Here is a 19,031-nt window from a genome sequence, read left to right as displayed (position 1 = left end):
GCAAAGTCTGCTTTGTGATTCTGTCCAGCCTTTAATTGCTGGCTAACCTGCCCCCTACCCTGAGGTGGAATGAGGAGGGGAGAAGAAAACAGAGAGAAAGCACTGGTTTTAGCCAAACGAAGCAAGCTAGGTTTTCAAAACTGACTATTGGATTGGGAATCACAGTCTAAGACCAAGAGAGGTGGTCATCAGAATGAAGCTCTCTGCTTTCTTTAGACACCGAATTCCTTTAGGTGAGAGGCTGAGCAAAAAGCCTTGCACCCCTGGATGGCACCAAAGGGACTCAACCAGAAGCAAACACCTTTGCTCAGTTTTGCCTATTTGGACACTTTTTGTTATTCTTCCACCAGCTCCCCCCTTTGCCCAGACAACCCTCTCACTAGAAGCCAAAAATGGATGTTACTTCCCTAACAAAGTGACAAGACATCCATTTGTGCGTCTCCCCAGCATTCAGGCTTTGGTACCCCCAATCTCAGTCTCCATTCTCTGGCAGCACACTGCACAGCTATTATTAAACACGTCACCCAGCTACCAGTTTCCCCCAAATGGAGAAAATCCAAAGAAGCTGCGTCTTTCTGACCCAACCAGGGCCAAGGGCCTGTGGGGGAATGAGGGGACACGGGAGTGGCATTCACAAAGGCTTAGGCTGAATGTACTGTACACAAAGAACCACCCAAACATCACTGCAAAAGTACTTCAAGACATCATGCAGAAGTTTTAACACTGACTCTACAAGGGAAAAATGTAAGCCACAATTCTTATCAAGTGCTCTCAGGCAGAGTTCACTGAAACCCGTTAGAGGTGTACCATTTACAAGATTTAACTATACAGGATGCAAGCGTTTACTTAGAAGGAAGTGACAATTTCTCACACCAGCCCGTACCTCTCACCACCTCAGACCTGGCAGGACTAGCAACGAGTTTAATTACAACCAGAGAAAAATACACTGATCCTAACACATTACAGCTTGCACAGCTAAGGGCATGCACATATTGGAAATAAATGTGCTCACAATTCAAAATGAGAGTTCGATTTAGCAGGGGTGATACTATTAAGTATGATTAGCTTCCGATCATCTACATGGCCATAGCTTTTAATACCACTTCACCCGTAAACGTGCCACTTACCTTCCCCAGAGCAGTAATACCTTCCCTTTTTCCCTGCACTGTCCATATAAAACTACATGCTGCATGATGTATTAGTACAGCTAGATTGTACTAATGGTACATTTTATGAACTCCATTAGTGTAACAAATCTAGACTAGCCCAAGGCCTTTTCTCCCCCTAAATCAAAGTTCACATGAAATCAAAGTTTCTCATATTTTCACAGAAGCTGTTTGCTCCTTTTCCAAGATGCAGCAGTTTGCGAAATGCCACAGGAACGGCATGACGCAATTATTTCCCCATTACTGCGTGAAACGAGGAAAGCACTGAAGAAACAGTTGAATCACTGGGGTCGCGTGTATGGAGAATTACAGAAAGCAGAGCGATACTCACTGGGTTTCACTTGAGAAAGATGGAGTCGAGTAAGGGGCAGGTAAACAGAAGTTATTCCACCAGTCCGAACCCAGCATCGAGTTCTGAAAACACAACACCATTAAAAGAATGACACCGGCACAGAACCACAACTCTGATAATGCACTTTGGTAGCTGGGAATTCAAGCCTTATCTTATGACCTCCCTCCCCTTACCACATAAAAAAGTGGCTTTTCATCATCCTGTAGAGCGGAAGTAGTCATGGATCACACACCACTTCTGACTTGAAGGTCCTGGTGTGTTTTCATTCCCTCCACAAAGAGTCTCGGGATCATTATCCTCAGAGATTATTCTTAATCTCAAAACTTCATGGAAACTGGATACTACATCTTCTAACCTGGAGTTAGCCTGTACAGGGAAATGCCAAGGACTTGTGCATATTGCTATGCCAGGCTGCAAGCGCTAGTTTCCACTGGCCATGCTTACTGAACAAGATGCGACATCCTCTCTCAGCCCCCGACAGAAGGCTCTTTTGTCGGTCATTTGCTGTCCAAAGGGATGCAGGCTTACATAATGAAATGGGGAGAGCTGGGCTTTTTCTTCTTTTAATTAAGGCAAAACGTAGATCTCAAGCTATAATTGCCTGGCTACAGATTGGTAAACATGAGGGGGAGGGAGGCAGGAAGTGAAGGGAGGGACTGAAGCCTGGGTCTGAGATAAAGGTGACTGGAGTGGCAAGAAAAGCACCTCATTTCAGCTGAGGCATGTAGAACTGGGAGGTGGGGGGGAAGTTAAAGAAATGTTTGAAGGCCACTGAAAACAAAAGCCACATTTTTTCAGAAATGAGGATCGAGTTTGGCTGCTTCAGCCCTGGGAAGCCCCATGGCAGGGACCTGATTTTCAGGGGCTCCATAACAACCTGAGTTGAAACCCTTGCAATTGTTTCCACCCAGCTTTTTGGGCTGCAACAAGAGGGACTGACCCCTCTCCCAGCAACCAGGTTAGCGGGTGGACACAACCTTAAGGAAAATGGCAGAGATTCCTTACAATCAGAAACCAACAAACAATAGTCCAGGACAGGCGCTCTCTCGAATCCAAGCTATTAACAACACTTTTTTGTTGCGTGTTTGTACCACATGTCACAACAGGGACACAATCCTGCATAGGGCTCAAAACTGCAAATACAATACAACTCAGTCCTCCAGCAGTGCCCAAAAAGGCAAAGTTAGAATGAGTGCCAGCTTTATGGACCAGCAGGGATAGAAGCAAACAGAAAGCTGGCAATCAGTGTAAATTCCTTCTCTCCTGCCTTAGCAGGCTGTGATGTAACGGTCTTTAAATTTACATCATTCCAATTGCAACCTTGCTTTTTCTCCCCCGATTCAAACTGGCCACTTACCACCAAGCTTTAGAACCAGGAACCAATATTTCACCCCACCCTTAGACAGGAGCCTCAAAAAGTCAATTTATCTTGTAAGGTCCCTTCCAGTCCCTAACAGCTATGAATCTATGAAACTCTTGTAAACACTGACACTGTTTCCCAAGGTTTTACCATCGTGTTACAATGCTGTCAGCCTTCTAGCGACAACCCATCTATCCCTAGCTTCCATAACAACCCCTCTCACCTCCATGGCAGGTACACCGAGCTGGGCCTGGAGATTAGGCACGCTGTATAAGGTATTGCCTGACTGCTGGTGCTCATGCTGTGGATAGCTGTTCCCCCCGTCCATGGCAGGATGCGCTGAGGGCATCAGGCTTTGTCCAGCTGCATGAAGTTGTCAGGGCAGTTGGGGTAGTCTTGTAGAGTGGTGGAAGGTTCTTTATCTGTGCTCTTCACTCTGCACCATGTCCTGGGACAAAAAAGAAATGACATGTCTTCAATTTATGGAGAGAGAGAGAAAAAAAAAAAAAAAAAAAAAAAAAAGATGTCCAGCTCCAGTCTTTCTGGGAGACCAGTAGAATCATAGAAAATGAGGGCTGGGAGGGACCTCAGGAGGTCACATGTAGTCCAATCCCCTGCTCAAAGCAGTATCAGCCCCAACTACATCACCCCAGTCAAGGGTTTGTCTAGTCAGGTCTTTAAAAGCCTCCAAGGATGGAGACGCCACCACCTCTCTGGGTAACCTGCTCCAGCACTTCACCACCCTCCTAGTGAGAAAGTTTTTCCTAATATCCAACCTCAACGTCCCTTGCTGCAACTTGACCAGTACGTGGAGGTGAGGCCGAAGCGCCTGCTACCTCAATCGACTCGGCTTTCATTTTCACTATGAGCGCGCATGTTGGATTCTCAGAAGTCTTGCTTCTGGATTTGAGCCAGTTTCATTCTTCCCAGAGCCTAAAGCAATATTATTGTGCTCTTACTGGATTTTACCCTCATGATTATGACAGGCTATATATACCCTTTTGCACAATCTCTCAGCCAGGGATTTCAAAGCGTTTTTGATTCGTATCATTAAGATGCATGATCCCCATGTGCTGGATATCGCTCTCCACTTTAGAGGTGGGAAACAGTCACGCCATAAGTCTTGAGTAGAGAGGAACTGAACTCTGGAGGAGTCTGAACATTCAGCTCTTTGCTCTAACTGCTAAATCCGAACTTGGCTCATACCTTTACGTGGAAGCCAGCAGCCAGGAGCAGTACAAAGGGACAGAGCTGACAAGGCCTTCATCTTACGAAGGAAAGAAAATGATGGTGATGGCAAGTCAGAGAAAAAGATGCAAGTGTGATGCCCCTGCATGTAGGCACGAGCCCAACTCTTCCCCAGACATCTCTGTGCTAGGCTTAGCGGACTGAACCTAACATTCGGCTCCTACCTCGGCATTCAAACAGTACTCATCGATTTGGTATCTGAGCATCGAGGAACCCGAGTGATGCTTTAAGGCAGGACAGTCTCCCATGATTTGCCTCACTGAGTATTTCTGGCAGGGTTGGGGGTGGCGAGAGAGAAGACTTGAAGGCAGGGAATGAAAAGGAACTTTATAAAAGATGTTACAAAGCCTGAACATCTGGACTGAACTTATTCTCCAGTTTGATCGGAGAGGGAAACAGCTTGCCTGGCTCTCCAAGGGCTCGTAAAGGCCTCTTGGGCACTGAACTGGGCAGAATTCCTAGTTAGCACAGATTTGGTACCAATTAAGGACCATGTCTATATCTGGTACATGGTCTTAGCTTCCCACCCACATCAGCTTCCTCTGGTTTCACTTGTATTGCCCCACTGGAATCACAGCAGGATTGGAACAGGCAGAACAGGGTAAAAAAGACTGTAAATGTGCTATCTAGGATAACTTCACACCCCATCCCTAAGTGTGGCTTCATCTCTCTATTACCAAATGCACCCATTAATGACCCCACGTCTGCCTTTCTTTTAGCTCCCCCCCCACACAAAAAAAATAAAATTCTACTGATGGAGCCCCTTGGATAGCCAGTCAGCCTCTACTGCTCTAGATCCCCATCCGTTACTGTCCACCACCTCTCACTAATCTACACTGACATCCGGGACCCCAGCTAAGCAGAATACCACAGGATGCACAATCCTCTGTACCATTAACCACTACAGCCCAATTTACTGTAAACTGACTGGCCAACCTGAGTCACAGTAAGACTCACTTTAACCTGTTACCCACATTTCCAGTACCTCAACCCAATTCAGCTCCTCTTTCATAAATAAATCAACTCATTGGATGCTAAAAGCAGTTGTTTTACTGTCACGCATTAACTAACTTCAGAAGTAACAAGCGGAGATTTCCTTTCCAACTACTCAGCTGGTGAGAAACAGTTCAGCAAAGCAGCTTCAAGAGCCCACAGGTCTCTTTCCTCCAGGCACCCAGAGCTAAAGCCAGAAGTATATACTTAAAGTTTCCTTCCTCTTAAGTTTGTCCTAATCAATGTTTGGGGCAGAAAATATTGACCCCCGGGACTCCACTTCTTCTTAAGTGCACTGAAATACTAAAGCTGCACTGTCTTTTTGTTGTCACCGACTCAGAGCTACAAATTTGCCTATGCTTTGACCTCCAGCTCAATTATAAAAATTAATCCTGAACAGCTGGGCAGAATCTAAATGGCTTTCAGCACTTGTAAACCAGTGGAAAGGACACCATCAACTGCACTTGTTCTTTGCTAGACTCTCTGTAATGCTCTTTAAAGCTCAGAGGGACAGTTTCAGGCCTAACTGTTATAGTTAAAGCAAACATTTATATATAAATAGTAAAAAAAAAAAAAGAGAAAAAAAAACAAACACATCTTAAGGACAAGAATGTTTCCATGATTTCTTTTTAAATCCAACCTAACTCCCTCCCTTTCTTTCCCCAGCCCCAAAACATGACCCTGATCCCTCCAGCGGGTTAGCACGGAGAACCAAAGTGAAACTAAGCAGTGCACCTTCACTGTTCAAGCTGGTACAGCAGATAAACTAAACAGCACAGGGAGTAAATGAGATAGATATAGATATCATTCTCCTTCAAACGTTGGGGTTCGATCATTTTAAAAGATGCCCTTTCTAACATAAGATTTTTATTTTTTTTTCCAATGAATCCATTTCTGACACAGCCTCTTAAAAAAAAATCATGACCTCTCAGCTGACAAAACCATTCCAGTGTTTGTAATGGAAAATGAAAATAAAAATGACTGTGTTTTTCTCCTTCGTTTGTACATACGCGCCCTGTCAGTACAGCTCTTGAAGCAGGGCTAATTAGTCAATGGCTGCAAAGTCATTACAGAGAGCAAACTGTTTCTCTGGAGCCCGGGGTGAAGGGGCTGACACTTGTTCAACTTGAGTTCAAAGTTACAAGTCAATCACACATCTATTGTGAACACAAATGACTCTGGGGACCATTACAATTTCAGAGCTAAAATCTGTACCCCAACTGGGTTCGCTGCCTTTTCTCCGACATGCTTGTTAAAAGCCTAGACCAGAGTGCTAAACTAAGGGGAAGAGGAGGGACACACACACATGCACATATTTCCAGGCCATTAGTCTAAATCCAGCCAAGATCAGTTGCGATAAGAAACTGCTTTGGTCATTATGAAATAAAACAGGTGTCTGTCACTTTGCCCCGTTTCACTGTGACCACCCACCACAATTAGCCAGAGCGGTCTGCCTCCTGGCACCCAGAGGCCAAAGGTTACAGAAAGTGCACTATCCCACAGGTTTCTCCAAAAAAGTATATGGGTGGGCAGCTGGCAGTACCAGCAACCGGTTTGTAGGAAAACAGCTCAGAGAGCATCAATATTGAGACATCAATTCGACTACCTTCCTCAAGCATTAGAAGTCACACAATATGGTTTTAAAAATGACTTCCTGCCCTGTGGGCAGGGGGCTGGACAGGATGATCTTGCAAGGTCCCTTCCAGTCCTAAGGTCTATGAATCTATGAAACTCAGCCTTCTTAAACGTTAATCGTAGCCCCCCTGGACCTTACAGATAAAGGACAACAAGGCTGAACTACAAGAGAAGGGCTGCCTCACCCCACCTTTACCATTGCAAATCTGTCCATTTGAAAAAGTCTCAGGAAATACACCATGCCCACTTCATTTACTGTGTTTGTGTGGGTGTTTTGCACAATGGCAGAGGGAAAAAAAAAACTTCAAAATGATAGGAAAAATAAGACTGTAAACCCACAAAGATTAGCAAAGGGAGCTGAAGAACATAAAATTACTTTGAGCCTGTGTTTTCTGAAACGTCTCGCTCTGAATATCACCACCCAGGCAAACTTGTGGGATTCGGAATTGTAACAGCTCATTTATCAGGTTGCATTTCATCTCCCGAAACAAACCTGCTGAATCTTCAATTTCCACACAGAAATTCCACTGCTAAATATGTGATCTGTTTTCTGGAGAAACAGCTAATGTTGTTTTAACATATACTTTTGGGCCGAGATGTCAGAGAAATTTATAACGCTTGGAGAAATAGCTGAGATTTGACTGGGTGGAAAGGGGGAAAAAATTTAATTAAGGTATGTTTTTATAGCACTGCTTAGATTGCAAGCTCTTTGAAGCAGAGCGTGTGTGTCCTCACTTCCAGCACAAAGGGAACATGAAACCGGGTTGGAGGCTGGAGGCACTAGAGAATGCAAATATTAAAAAACAGTGAAGCATCCTGCTGAGGACAACATTACATTTTTGCCACAACCTGATCAAACCCTGCAAGGAGTTCTTTCAGACAGTGCATGCTTAATTTAAATGCACTGAAGACCCCATCCTGCAATCAATGAGAGGGCTCACTTGAGAGGTAAATTCAGGAGACAGCATTCTAGTGTCGGATCCTGAAGTTGCTACTTAAGCAAACCATCTCATTGATTGCAGGATTGGGTCTTTAAGACTATTTAAATAAAATATCTGTGCACAAATGCACACAATAAAAATGGCAAGCAGAACTTAGGTGAGAGGTAAGTTCTGCCCCAGGACTTGAGCGTCCAAACTTGGTCAGACTCTTCCCCTGCTCTTTCATGGCAGCATGAGCTCTACCCTGTTCAAAGGGATTTCAGGATGGTTGTCACTGCAGTGCTAGCTTGCAAGAGATCTACAAACCTTTTGAAAACAAGAACATGTGAAACATTAGGGGGACAGAAAAGTCACCTTTTCAAATGCCACAAATTGAGTCTCTTCTTTGCTATTCATTCCATCCAGGAAGAGCACACGCCAACTGCAGATGCTTCCTCAGCCTGACGAAGGGTATTTATGCCCGAAAGCTCGCAAAGAAGAATTTTTCCAACTATTTGAGTTGGTCTAATAAAAGATACCAGGATTTACCCAAAGAATCTTGCCTGCCTATGTCCTTAGACCAACATAGCTACACAACCTATATCCCTGTAAAAACTGAGAGTGTGTGATTAAAGGCCCCCTCGCGTGACTGGGGTTTCCACCTGGAAATAAAATTCTTTGCCAGAGGCTTGTTCCATGGTGGTTTAAAAACCAATTCCAGAAATCAGAACTCCCTCAACCTGACAGTCGGGTCCAGCTTCGTCCATCAAACCTGCCTAACAAATGACAAACATTAGTTATTTCCCATTTTCTCTGAGAAAAATCATTTCAAAAACACAAAAACAACCTCAAAGTGATCAACACACTTTAAAAAACAAAAAACAGATCATCTCCTTGGAAGAGGCCCATGGAGCCTGGCCTTCAAAGCACAGTGTTTGCACAGTGGCACAATAACCTCAAGTTATCTGAAACGGCGATCAAACCTCACTTAGTTAACTCCAGTCATCGCGGCCCACAAAAGTAACACCTTTTTGCTGAGGCTCAGCATCACTTGGAGAGCTCTGCACTTGCCTGCTTTCAGACAGAGCCGTACATCAGCCTTCTTATCCCACGTGCAGAAATGTTTCTTTTTATTGCGCTGTAAAATCTGCACTCGGGTTTCACAGTCAGTAAGTCCAGGAGTGCAAACAGCTAAAAAATGTTTAGCTAATGCCCAGCATGTTAATGCATGTCATTACATAGGCCTCAGTCCCCCTGATTTATTAGCCAAGCTCCCTCGCAGCTCTAGGACGTATTGAAAGGCTTCACCCTCCCCAAAATACGCCACACGCATGTGTTCACTGCAATGGAATTTGCAAGACGGACAAAGAGCAGGCTGTGCAAATCCACATCCAGAAAGTGGGAGCCCGAGATAACAGTTCGAAGAAGTATCTGAGAACCACTTCAGCTCCGAAAGGAAGCAGCCACAGCTCCAGCCACCAAACTTGACTTGATCATCAGCTGCTTGCTTTTTTATTTATTTATTGGGGGGGAGGTTGTCGTCTCATTCCTTTTTAACCATATCTTCTCCTCCTGACATGACTTGGCAGCTCAGCAGTGGCACCACATAAGAGTGCAAGTCACATCTAAAGAGAATAAAGGAGTGAAGGGTTACAGCTGAAATGCAAAGCAGAAGAAAGCTTTGCCCCTACTCCTGACTCACCTTTATGTCACACAAAGGTGGCTTTGTAACACTTCAGGTGATTTCTTCCCTTGCTTCTCCCCCCTCCCAGGTCGCTCATGTAATTTCTTGGCTTCTCACATCTAAATTTGGGGATATGACCAGGATGACATACGTCGCACCATCAGAGGATAAAGCACCTTAGCTCCAAAGCCCTCGAATGAAGCACTGGGGAGCTAAGAGCCAAACCTCATATTTCTCCGATATCTCCATGCAGGTGCCCCCCAAACCCTCTACCCAGAGAGATTAGCCACAGACTTGTATGGCCAAAGCAGGGAAAAAAATGCCTTACGTAAAGCCTTACAGGGCCATCTTTATAAACCACGAGGGAGCAGCAAATGGCATAAATAGGTTTTGCTTTACAGATCACCTTTAAATAAAACCAAGCAGTTACTGGACAGCGATGGTAGAGGTGCGCTGCCCTGGGGTTAAAGTCAGACTGTTTTAGAGATATCAATACACTCTGGAGCCTTTAAAATAGTGTCTGTTCTTTTCCGTAGTGATTTAAAAAAAAAAAAAGAAAGTTGGTAACAGCTTTTGATAGGAAATCAGAAGCAGCGATTCCCGTAACAGCTGTAGCAAATATACAGCTTCACTTATACATCCAGAGTAACTTATGAAGGCTAAAAAAATCAATATCAGAAACTCTCCCTGCCTGTTCTACATTATCTTGCGTCTTGGTTCTTGGCAACATTAGATTTCACTTGATGGGTTCTCTATCGAGTAGAATGCATCTCTCGAGAGGTCCCCAGGAAAAAAAAAAAACACCCTAAAAAAATAACAAAAAACTTACACAATAGCTTAGAAGTCAATTCGCAAAATGAAGAGAAACAGCTTCAAGACTGTAAAACTTCAGAGCTCAAGGGGTGCTGAAATCTGTTCCGACTGTAAACATCACTCAGCATTTGGTGCGTTTCTTCAGAGGAACTCAAGATGCACAGCCAGCCCCGTTTTGTAAATGGGGAAACAGATACATGGGGAGAATTTGTTCAGAGGCTCAGCAAAACAACGACAGGGTTGAGAATAGGCTCCAGATGTCCTGCATTGCCCGGGCTGCGCTCTAATTATTAGACCGCACTTCCCTATAAATGCTTCCACACTGAAATCAAAATTCATCCCCTTGGCACTATCCAATTACCCAGAACGCATCAGCGATAACGTACGTTGCTAAAGAAACACTACCATAATGAATGAGAGAGACAATGGTGAACGCTTATCTGCACGTGTGCACGCCACGCCGGCTCGGATCAAGGCACAGGTGCAAGTACAATTTTCTGCCATTTCGATTTGATGGAAAACTTCTTTGTAGGTGTTACATCCAGGTTGTAGCCATATTGGTCCACAGGCAAAATGAATCAGAACTCATGGTAGAGGTGATATCTTATTAGACCAACTAGGTTTTTTGCACACACACAAAAAAAAAAAATTGTTCTTTAAATTGCAAGCTTTTAGGCATGAGCACCCTTCTTCAGGCATAGGAGAGAAGATTGTAAAAGTTCTCCTGGGTAGACATGAAAGTGCATATTTCATAGGACAGATGAAGGTGCGGTAAAATCGCCTGTTTGAAACAGTTAATTTTATATGCTGTTTAGGCTCAGAGAAAAGTTGGACTAGTCTGCTTACCTCGAAGTTGTTTGGTGGTAAGCAGGATGTAGTTTTTGTAGGTGTGCAGTTAAGTGCAAGCTAGAATAACACAGTGTTGTGGTTTTTTGGGGGCCTCTAGTTCAAGTGTTATGATGGCAGGAGACCAAAAACCCCCAAAGGTTTAGATGTGAAGATGACTCACTTTTTTTTGCCCTGACACATCACATCATATGCTTTTTAGATTTACTGCCTCAGCACCCACCAGCCTTTCATTGAAGGCCGCTTATTTTCTGACCATGACTGTCCCAGTGACCCTGACAGCAGAATGCACAATGGGAAGTGCTAACGACTCTCAGTTTTGCTCTGCCAAAACTTCAGGGCTACAAAGTATTTCCTATTCTAAATGCAAGAGGACACAGCAGGTCCACCTGGTTTCCAAGAAGATCAATGGTGAGTTTTTAATAGCTTTTGCTGTAGATTAGTCTCATAAGATGCACATGCTGGTTTGCTGACATTTATACTCCGAAAAGATCTGAAAACCATCCATAGCGATACTGTGCGAATCCCTAGCAATATCCATCCTGGAAGGCCGACAGGAAGACAAACTTCTCCCCCACGTACCAGCTTGTTTTGGCATCTTGCTTATCCCAAAAAGCCAGAGAGTGAGAACAAACCTCCTGCAAGGTGTCTCACTCCATGCACTGGGCTGCTTCTCTAGCCTTCAAATAACTAAAGACAGACCCAATGGAAGCCCAAACCCCTAAAACAAATTCTATAGCAAATGTACACTCAAAATCCTTTCCTCACACTGCTTTGCTACACATATCCTAAACTAGCAGTAAAAAATACTTCCATATGGGGGTGCTGGAGTGATGCACTACCTTTGAAAGCTGGTCTAAGTCTATGCCAGCTAGGCAGCTGGTCCGATAAATATATACATCACCCACAAAAATCCTTGTCTCTATTTGAGGGGGCAAATAAAGAGCTTCCTAACTCAAGATCACTTATAACAAGAACCACCCACTGCAAAAAACAGATTCTTGTTTTTGCCCACCCAAAAAACCTAGTAGATGGTAGCTCTGCTTGGGACTATCAGGCAACTCCAAGGCAGCGATGAACAAAGACAATTTGGTTAGAGATATAAACTTCTGACCTCAGTATTGGGCGTTGTTATCACACTTTCACAAGGTAGACTAAAATGAGCTGGTTTCCCCAAGTCAGACATTGTTAGAAGCCACCTCCAGAGAGCCAGATGGTAGAACTAAGCTCCAAAAAAGAAGAGTCATAGCAGGAGAACCTTTTAAAGGATGCACACCCAACCTCCTCACATCTTGTGATTTTTTTTTTCCAAAACAAAATTTGTGAGGCTTGAACAAACTATGCCCATGACAGTCCCTTGGATTCTAAGAGTTGGAGACCGACTCGCCTTTTTCAGAGTGCTGGAAAATCTGAAATGCGGCTCCATGAGAAGGAACATGCTTTTGATGGCAGGAGTCATCTAACTCAGGGGTGCTCAACCACTGGCCCATGGGCCAGATCCAGACCACAGCACCATGTCATCCGGCTTGCAGGACAATGGGGACAATGTGGCACTGCTACCCTGCTGCCAAATTTCCAGATCCATGGGGAGCCCCATGGGCTGGAGAGTAGGGCCCTTCATGCTGGATTGGGTGCAGAGGGGGGTGTGGGGTCTGATCCAGGGTGGAGGCAGTGTAGGGCCCAATCCCACCATGGGGGCCAGGCAAGGCCTGATCCAGCCCATAGACCAGCCCTGTGCCACTCAGCTGGCCCATGGGGCGAAAAGTTTGAACACTACTGATCTAACTATTTGAGCACATCATCAGGAAGCAGCGAGCATGTGCAGCTAACATATGCCAGCTCCCAGCCTTGACATTTACTCTCAGCTGCTAGTCATCTATCCTCCAGAGGCCAGCCACCCTAGAGAGAGAGAATTATCAAAAGAAAAGCAATGATCTAAATTATGTTCTAGTTTTAGGGCTTGCCTGTATTTAAAAGCAGTTGCCAGTAATGCTGGGTGTTGCCAGTGTACCTTAGACCAGCTTCCTCAAACACGATAACCTAGTGACAGAAACAGTTTTTCTGCTGTTGTAACTCTTGATTTTTACTGGTGTAATTTTCTCCCACTCCTCCCTTACGCAGCCCATTCGGCAAACCTTGTAAGTGCATATCAAACCAACTTTTCACCTGTAAAGTTTCAGAAACTGGATGCTGAAACATGCCACTCTCAGGCCATACTTTTATTCATAAGCCATAAAAGAAAGGAACTTTGTCATAATAGTGAAGAAAGTGTCTGCACGCACTGAGAGGTCTCAAACATTTTCCAAACTGATTATGCCTCAGAACACAACTGTGAAGTAAGCAAGCTAATTTTAGAGATGGGTAAACCCAGCATAGAGAAGTGTACAACTCTAACCACAGAGAGAGAGTCCTGGGCATCGCTGCAGACAGCTCAGTGAAAAACCTCTGCTTGCTGAGCAGGGCAGGGGGTTACACGTTGTTGGGATGCACAAAGAAACGCAAGAAAAGATTTTGAAAATAGGTTATTAAAAGAAATCACAGGTATAATCCTGGCCTCAAAACAATGCACTTATTTCTGGTCACCCCATCCCAAAAAAAAAGATAAATACTCAATTAACTTCATTTTTTTAACCTGCAAATAGAACTTGTGGAGCTCACTACTACAAAATAACATTCAGCAGAAGGGTTTATTATAAGAAGGATTAAACACACATACTATGCACCGTCCCAGTAAACAGGACATGCATTTATAAGGAACATAAACTCTCATGTTTCAGGGCATAAACTAGACACTAGCTAGGAAGAGGTGCCTCCTGTGGACCCAGGCCTGGACACAGCCAAGAGCTGCAAGCTAGAAGGTAAGGAGGACTGTTGCCAGTAGATGCAAAAGAGGGACTCCGACAGCATAGAGCAAATATATATAATCCCTAGAACAGTAATTTCCCTCTGTAAGGACCATGAGGAACTAATGAAGCAATCTTTCAACATGATTTAGAGCGAAGGCACTCAAGTGATGGATTACACACACTCATGAAAAAACCATAAGACTTGCTCTTTAATGGCTGGGCAGTCTATGCTTAATAATGAAACTGTTTTCCTAAGCAGCACGATAAAGCTTTATAAGTAATCTAATTATATCAGGAGTCATTCTGATTGAGATATATGAATAGTTTCAATATCAATAGACTTTCACTTAAACAGTTCATTATGACAGAGCTTCCCTTTCTGTGCTGGGCTCCAGATGGGGCAGCTTTCATTTGATGCTACGTTACACGACACTCGGAGGTGACTCAAAAATGGCTTCAGCTTCTTCTGGATGGTGGCCACAACCTATGGGACAATCTGGCCTGCACTTACCTTGACCGCTGTTTTGGATGCTCAATAAACTACCTGGTTATAATCAGGCTCAATAAGGTCATTTTAAAATTACTTCCATTAATACAATAATTCTTAAGCAGGGTGCCAAGAAACCCTGGGGTGCCGCCAGATCCTTTGAAGGGTGCCCCTGCAGAGACATGCAAGGATATAAGCAGATAAATTACGCAGATAAGCACAGGCTCAGTCTTGCCAACTCCCTACCCCCACTGTCCAGCTCCTCTGCAAGGAGATAACCACTGGAATATATATAAATTGGTTTTTGAAACTGAGTACCACTCCATTCACAAAAGTTATAGAGGTCACCCCAAATCCATATAAGTTGAGAACCACTATGTTAACAGGAAGTTAGCAAGGAAGTCACAGACACACAACGTCCAGGCCAAATTTGCTGTTGTGGAATTTCCATGGGCCTGATGATGAAGAAGCCTTCTGGAACTTGAGCCAACTCCTTCTTCTGCCTACAGATACCGCATGGCAAGTATTCTCCTCCCATCTGCCGCCTCCGCACAAGACAACTGGACACAAATGAAATCCAGGGGATTGTGGCACCCACCACTCTTGTGAAATCCTTGCAAAACCCAACAACAGCAGTCTTCAGAGCATGCAACTTGAGAGGCCATCATACATGTTGGATAAAACACAAGGGCCACATTTAAATGAACTTAAAGAAGAAAAATATAATCACTCAGAAATAGGAACTGAAGACTAAGGAACTTTGAAAACTGACAGAGATTTCCACATCTCAGGGGCCAAGTCAGCATCAAGTTCCCCTTCAGCATTTTCACTGGGCCTTGTTTTGAACAGAACACACACCAGCAGCAATCTGCCTTGAGTGAGGAAAGGAGGCAGCTGGGAACCTGAGCTGCAGTTCATCTGCTCTGTGAATGACTCGTTTTCTGAGCCCGGGGAAACCAGAACCCTCTCTGTTCCTCAGTTTACCCAGGGGTAAAACGTTTCATAATCCATGGGGGGTTCTGCAAGGCTTCGTTATTCTTGGAAAGCCACTGAGCACGTCAGACGAAGGGTAGTGTTTGAGTACAAAAGTTGAATGGGTTCAACATGCGTAAGTGCTCACCTGCTTTGGAAGCAAGTCAAAAATTGAATGGAAAGTACCATTTTTTTTTTCTGATTCTCTCCAGCATTTGCAGGTTCCTTTTTGACTCCTTGCAGGTCTGAACTCAGTGTGATGCTGCTCTGTTTATACCAGGGGTGCTCAATCCCTGGGGACCTGGCATCTGGCCCATGAGGAGCCATGTGGGGCTGTGGACCTGCGTGTTAGCTCAAATGTGCAGGGTGGCACCAGGCCTGATCCTGGCATGTGGGTCTGGGCAGAGGTGGCATGGGGCCCCAGGATCCGATCCTGGTGCACAGAGACCAATCCAGCCTGTGGACTGGCCCCATGCCCCTCACCTGGCCCATGGGTTGAGCACCACTGGTTTATAGCCTTCCTTGGTGTACCTGAAGCAGCTACCCTTAGAAAAGGGCTTGCCAGTTCATTTATGCAATCTCTGCTAAAAAGGGATCTGATTATGTAGAAGCAGAGCAAAATAACTATAGGGTCAGCTATGGGAGCTTTTTGCCATTCCTGAGCAAAAGACTGCTGGATTTTTTTCTGAAGGTCAAGTATTTTGAATCTAAAACTCGCTTTCCTGTCAATATGGTGCTTAAATATAAAAAGCAAAGAATCAGTTTCTGAACCTAAGCAATGCAAAACAGGGAACATTTGTAACCAACTCAGCCAGTCTGAGATTAACATTAAAGAGAGATTACCAGAGGGGAAAAAAAAAAGAAAGAGAAGTTAAACCCCAAACCAACAGGGAGTACAGGCTAGTCGAGTTATGACAGGCAGCAGAAGTCTCAATGGGAAAGATATTAAATATCTGCGACTAAAATGGAGTCACTTCAGGGCATTCTGTACTGAGTTGTTTAAACTATCTTGATCCCTGAAACACTCAGGGGCAAATTACAATGCATGCAAAACACATTTATGTATGAGCATCCAGATTATACTTGTGCATTCACTGTGCCCAGGACGGAGAAAAAAAAAATAGGGAGAATCCTCCTCATTCTTTCCTTCGCTCTGCAAGTTTTTACAGAGTTGCAGCAGGACTGCAAACAATCTCTTTGGCAGATTAACTGCTGGAACCGTATACTCTGTAAACAGAGGGGAGAAAAAGTTGAGATCACTTCCAAGTTTCCTGCCAGATCTACAGAAGTAGTCTCAGGTGGTGAGGGAAAAAGATCAAACTTGTCCTTTCAAGACACAGGTGTCTAAGGCATGAAGAGGAAGAGCTTTGAAGCAGCACCCACCCCACCTATTTGAGGCTCAGACCATAAGGCACAATCAAAGGGTGGTTGTTGGGCAGGAAACGTCTTCTTTAAACGAGCATATCCCGCAAGTCAGCCACGGCAAAGGGTAAAGTCAGGTGGGTTTAAATTAGCAGCATAAGAGCCTTAATTACAAGTGCCAGAAAAAGGCTCAAAGTTGGGAAAAAAAAACATGCCCAGAGACAGGTTGCTTAAATTACAGAGAAAAGGAGGAGAAAGAAGTACAAACAATGAGCTCTGTTTGACTAAGTCACAGCAAAGCCGAACCTGCTGAAGGACAATGAAGAAATCGCGCTCTGTTGTTCTACTTCAATACAAAAAGCAGCGTGAATGCAGCCCCGTGGGTGGGAATTTACATGCACAAGAGTCAGGAAATCCAAGCATATGGTTCTCACAAGCTCCTTTCCACGTGGCTGGCACTTTCTATTACTACATATGCCGTAAAAATGTCTTTGTCCACCCTGGGCAAACCAGACAAATTACGGTTGCCCTGGGATCTCTAAATACCCTCCTTTGCACATTCTCTGACCCAGGATTAGCTGCTTTCCTTCTATTTAAATTTTTTTTTAAATGGTAAAATGAGGGACCATATAGTCCACTAAACACCCCCCACTCCCCAAAGTCCAGTACAAAGCCACTGTGCGATTATTTGAAAAGTCCTCAAAAGCAGGCAGTAAGACCACTTACTTCCAAGGGAAGTGCTGCTCGCTCCTACCCTGGGGGTCTTCAAAAGGAGGCTGGATAGACACCTTGCTGGGGTCATTTGACCCCAGCTTTCTCTCCTGACCATGGCAGGGGGTCGGACTTGATGATCTGCTCAGGTCCCTTCTGAACCTACCAACTATGAAACCACCCAGCACAATACACCCGGCTATGTATTACGTCTTCCCTCACTGGTGAAATGTCCCAGGGAAGGGGTATCAATGAGAAACCTTTGTAAAGTTAGCAAGAAATGCATTTTAAATCTAGTGGTTAGAACAGGGTGTGAGAAGCCAGAGCTCCTAAATTCTTTTGCCTTGATTTGTTACTAACTCCTGTGTACATGTGCAAGTCACACAGATACAACATGGGCAGGAAGGAGTTTGTTTTTTAACTGGTACACTCACACCATAAGTGGCTAATGTGGATGTGGTCACAGCAGTATGAAAAAAATGCCTTATCCCACTACACTGGTGCTCCATCTTTTATGCGAAGGGCTATACCTGCATCATCACACCCTTGCTGGGAGCAGCTGCACCACTGTAGCTGAACTAGCACTAGCTAAAGCAGTCCAGCTTCCCAAAACAGGCAAGGCCTGAGCCCCTCTGCTTCCCCCCCCCATAATATGGATTGTATGTCACCAATGCTGCTGTGACCCCTCAGCAATGTCCATAATGGCCAGATCCCCAGGTGAAAGATACTCTAGAAAGACTAGGATAAATACTGGTATCTGAAAAACCTGCATTCTGAGTCTTGTTCTTATACCGTTCCCCAAAAAAATATTCCCTGCATTTCCAATGAAAGGCAAGAACCCTTCCACTTCAGCTCTATGAGCTTAAACAAACTGAATCTCTAAAAAGATAATGCAGATAAAAGGCATGGCAGTGTCAGTGACAACACATCACAGAAGAATGTTCATTAACCTACATGCCTGACATATTTTCCATTAAATCTCCCATAGCTACTTTTGTTTCAAGACAGCATGATAAAACTTTACAGCTGGCAAGTTACCTGCAATTCTGACCTCATTTTTCATTCATTCAGCTCCCAGAATAACACTGAGACATTATCTTTCATGCTCCCCTGGACTCTAGCTCTCCATCAGCACAACTGTCAGAGCACCAATTCACAGCCCTGAGTTTCGTATTTCTTTCCCACAATGAAGTCGCTGTCAGGCAGAACCCCTCCCTCCGCTGGTAGGCTGCTTTGACTTCAATGGTCTGGTCTCAGAAATGAAACACTGCTTTTTCAGTAAGGAAACATGACAAACTAGGCCCAAAGCACAGTCTCGGGGTGGAATATTGCAGGTGAAGCAACGTATGGGCACAGAAGAGGCAGAATTTAATCAGCACATTTTTACCTGGGAAAAGAGACAAATTCATCCGTTTCCAAGCAGTGCGATCAGAAAAATACCACTCTCCTCCAATACCAAGAATACAGCACATTTTCATGGAAATCTACAGGGCAGCACATACAGCTGCACTCTGAAAGGTCAAAGACAGAAAGGTTGCGTGAGAAGGCACAAAGACAAGCTCAAGCAACCTGACGATTCAGGTGATTGGTGTGTTAAACAGGTTTCATAAAAGCCAAGCGTGTTCAGCCACGCGTC

The 19,031-nt window shown here is 44.4% G+C and overlaps 1 protein-coding gene across 4 annotated transcripts in view; it reads right to left on the bottom strand.

Moving 5' to 3' along the window:
* Window positions 1-19,031, bottom strand: part of SBNO2 (strawberry notch homolog 2) — a 101,515-nt gene that overhangs the window by 61,896 nt on the left and 20,588 nt on the right. For 3 of the 4 annotated variants that reach the window (XM_059719712.1, XM_019484123.2, XM_006272524.4), the window contains 2 exons: window positions 3,102-3,326; window positions 1,498-1,580 (listed from right to left, as the gene is read on the bottom strand). In XM_059719712.1, coding sequence (XP_059575695.1) covers window positions 1,498-1,580; window positions 3,102-3,227 — 209 coding nt within the window. In that variant the 5' untranslated portion in view covers window positions 3,228-3,326. Of the gene's footprint in view, window positions 1-1,497; window positions 1,581-1,691; window positions 1,877-3,101; window positions 3,327-19,031 lie in introns of those variants that run through there. The other variant, XM_019484125.2, reaches the window with a different exon arrangement.

Source organism: Alligator mississippiensis, chromosome 16, assembly GCF_030867095.1.
Source record: "Alligator mississippiensis isolate rAllMis1 chromosome 16, rAllMis1, whole genome shotgun sequence".
Classification (NCBI taxonomy): Eukaryota; Metazoa; Chordata; order Crocodylia; family Alligatoridae; genus Alligator; species Alligator mississippiensis.
Note: the sequence above shows the minus strand (reverse complement) of the source record. Positions and strands in the feature narration are given on the sequence as shown.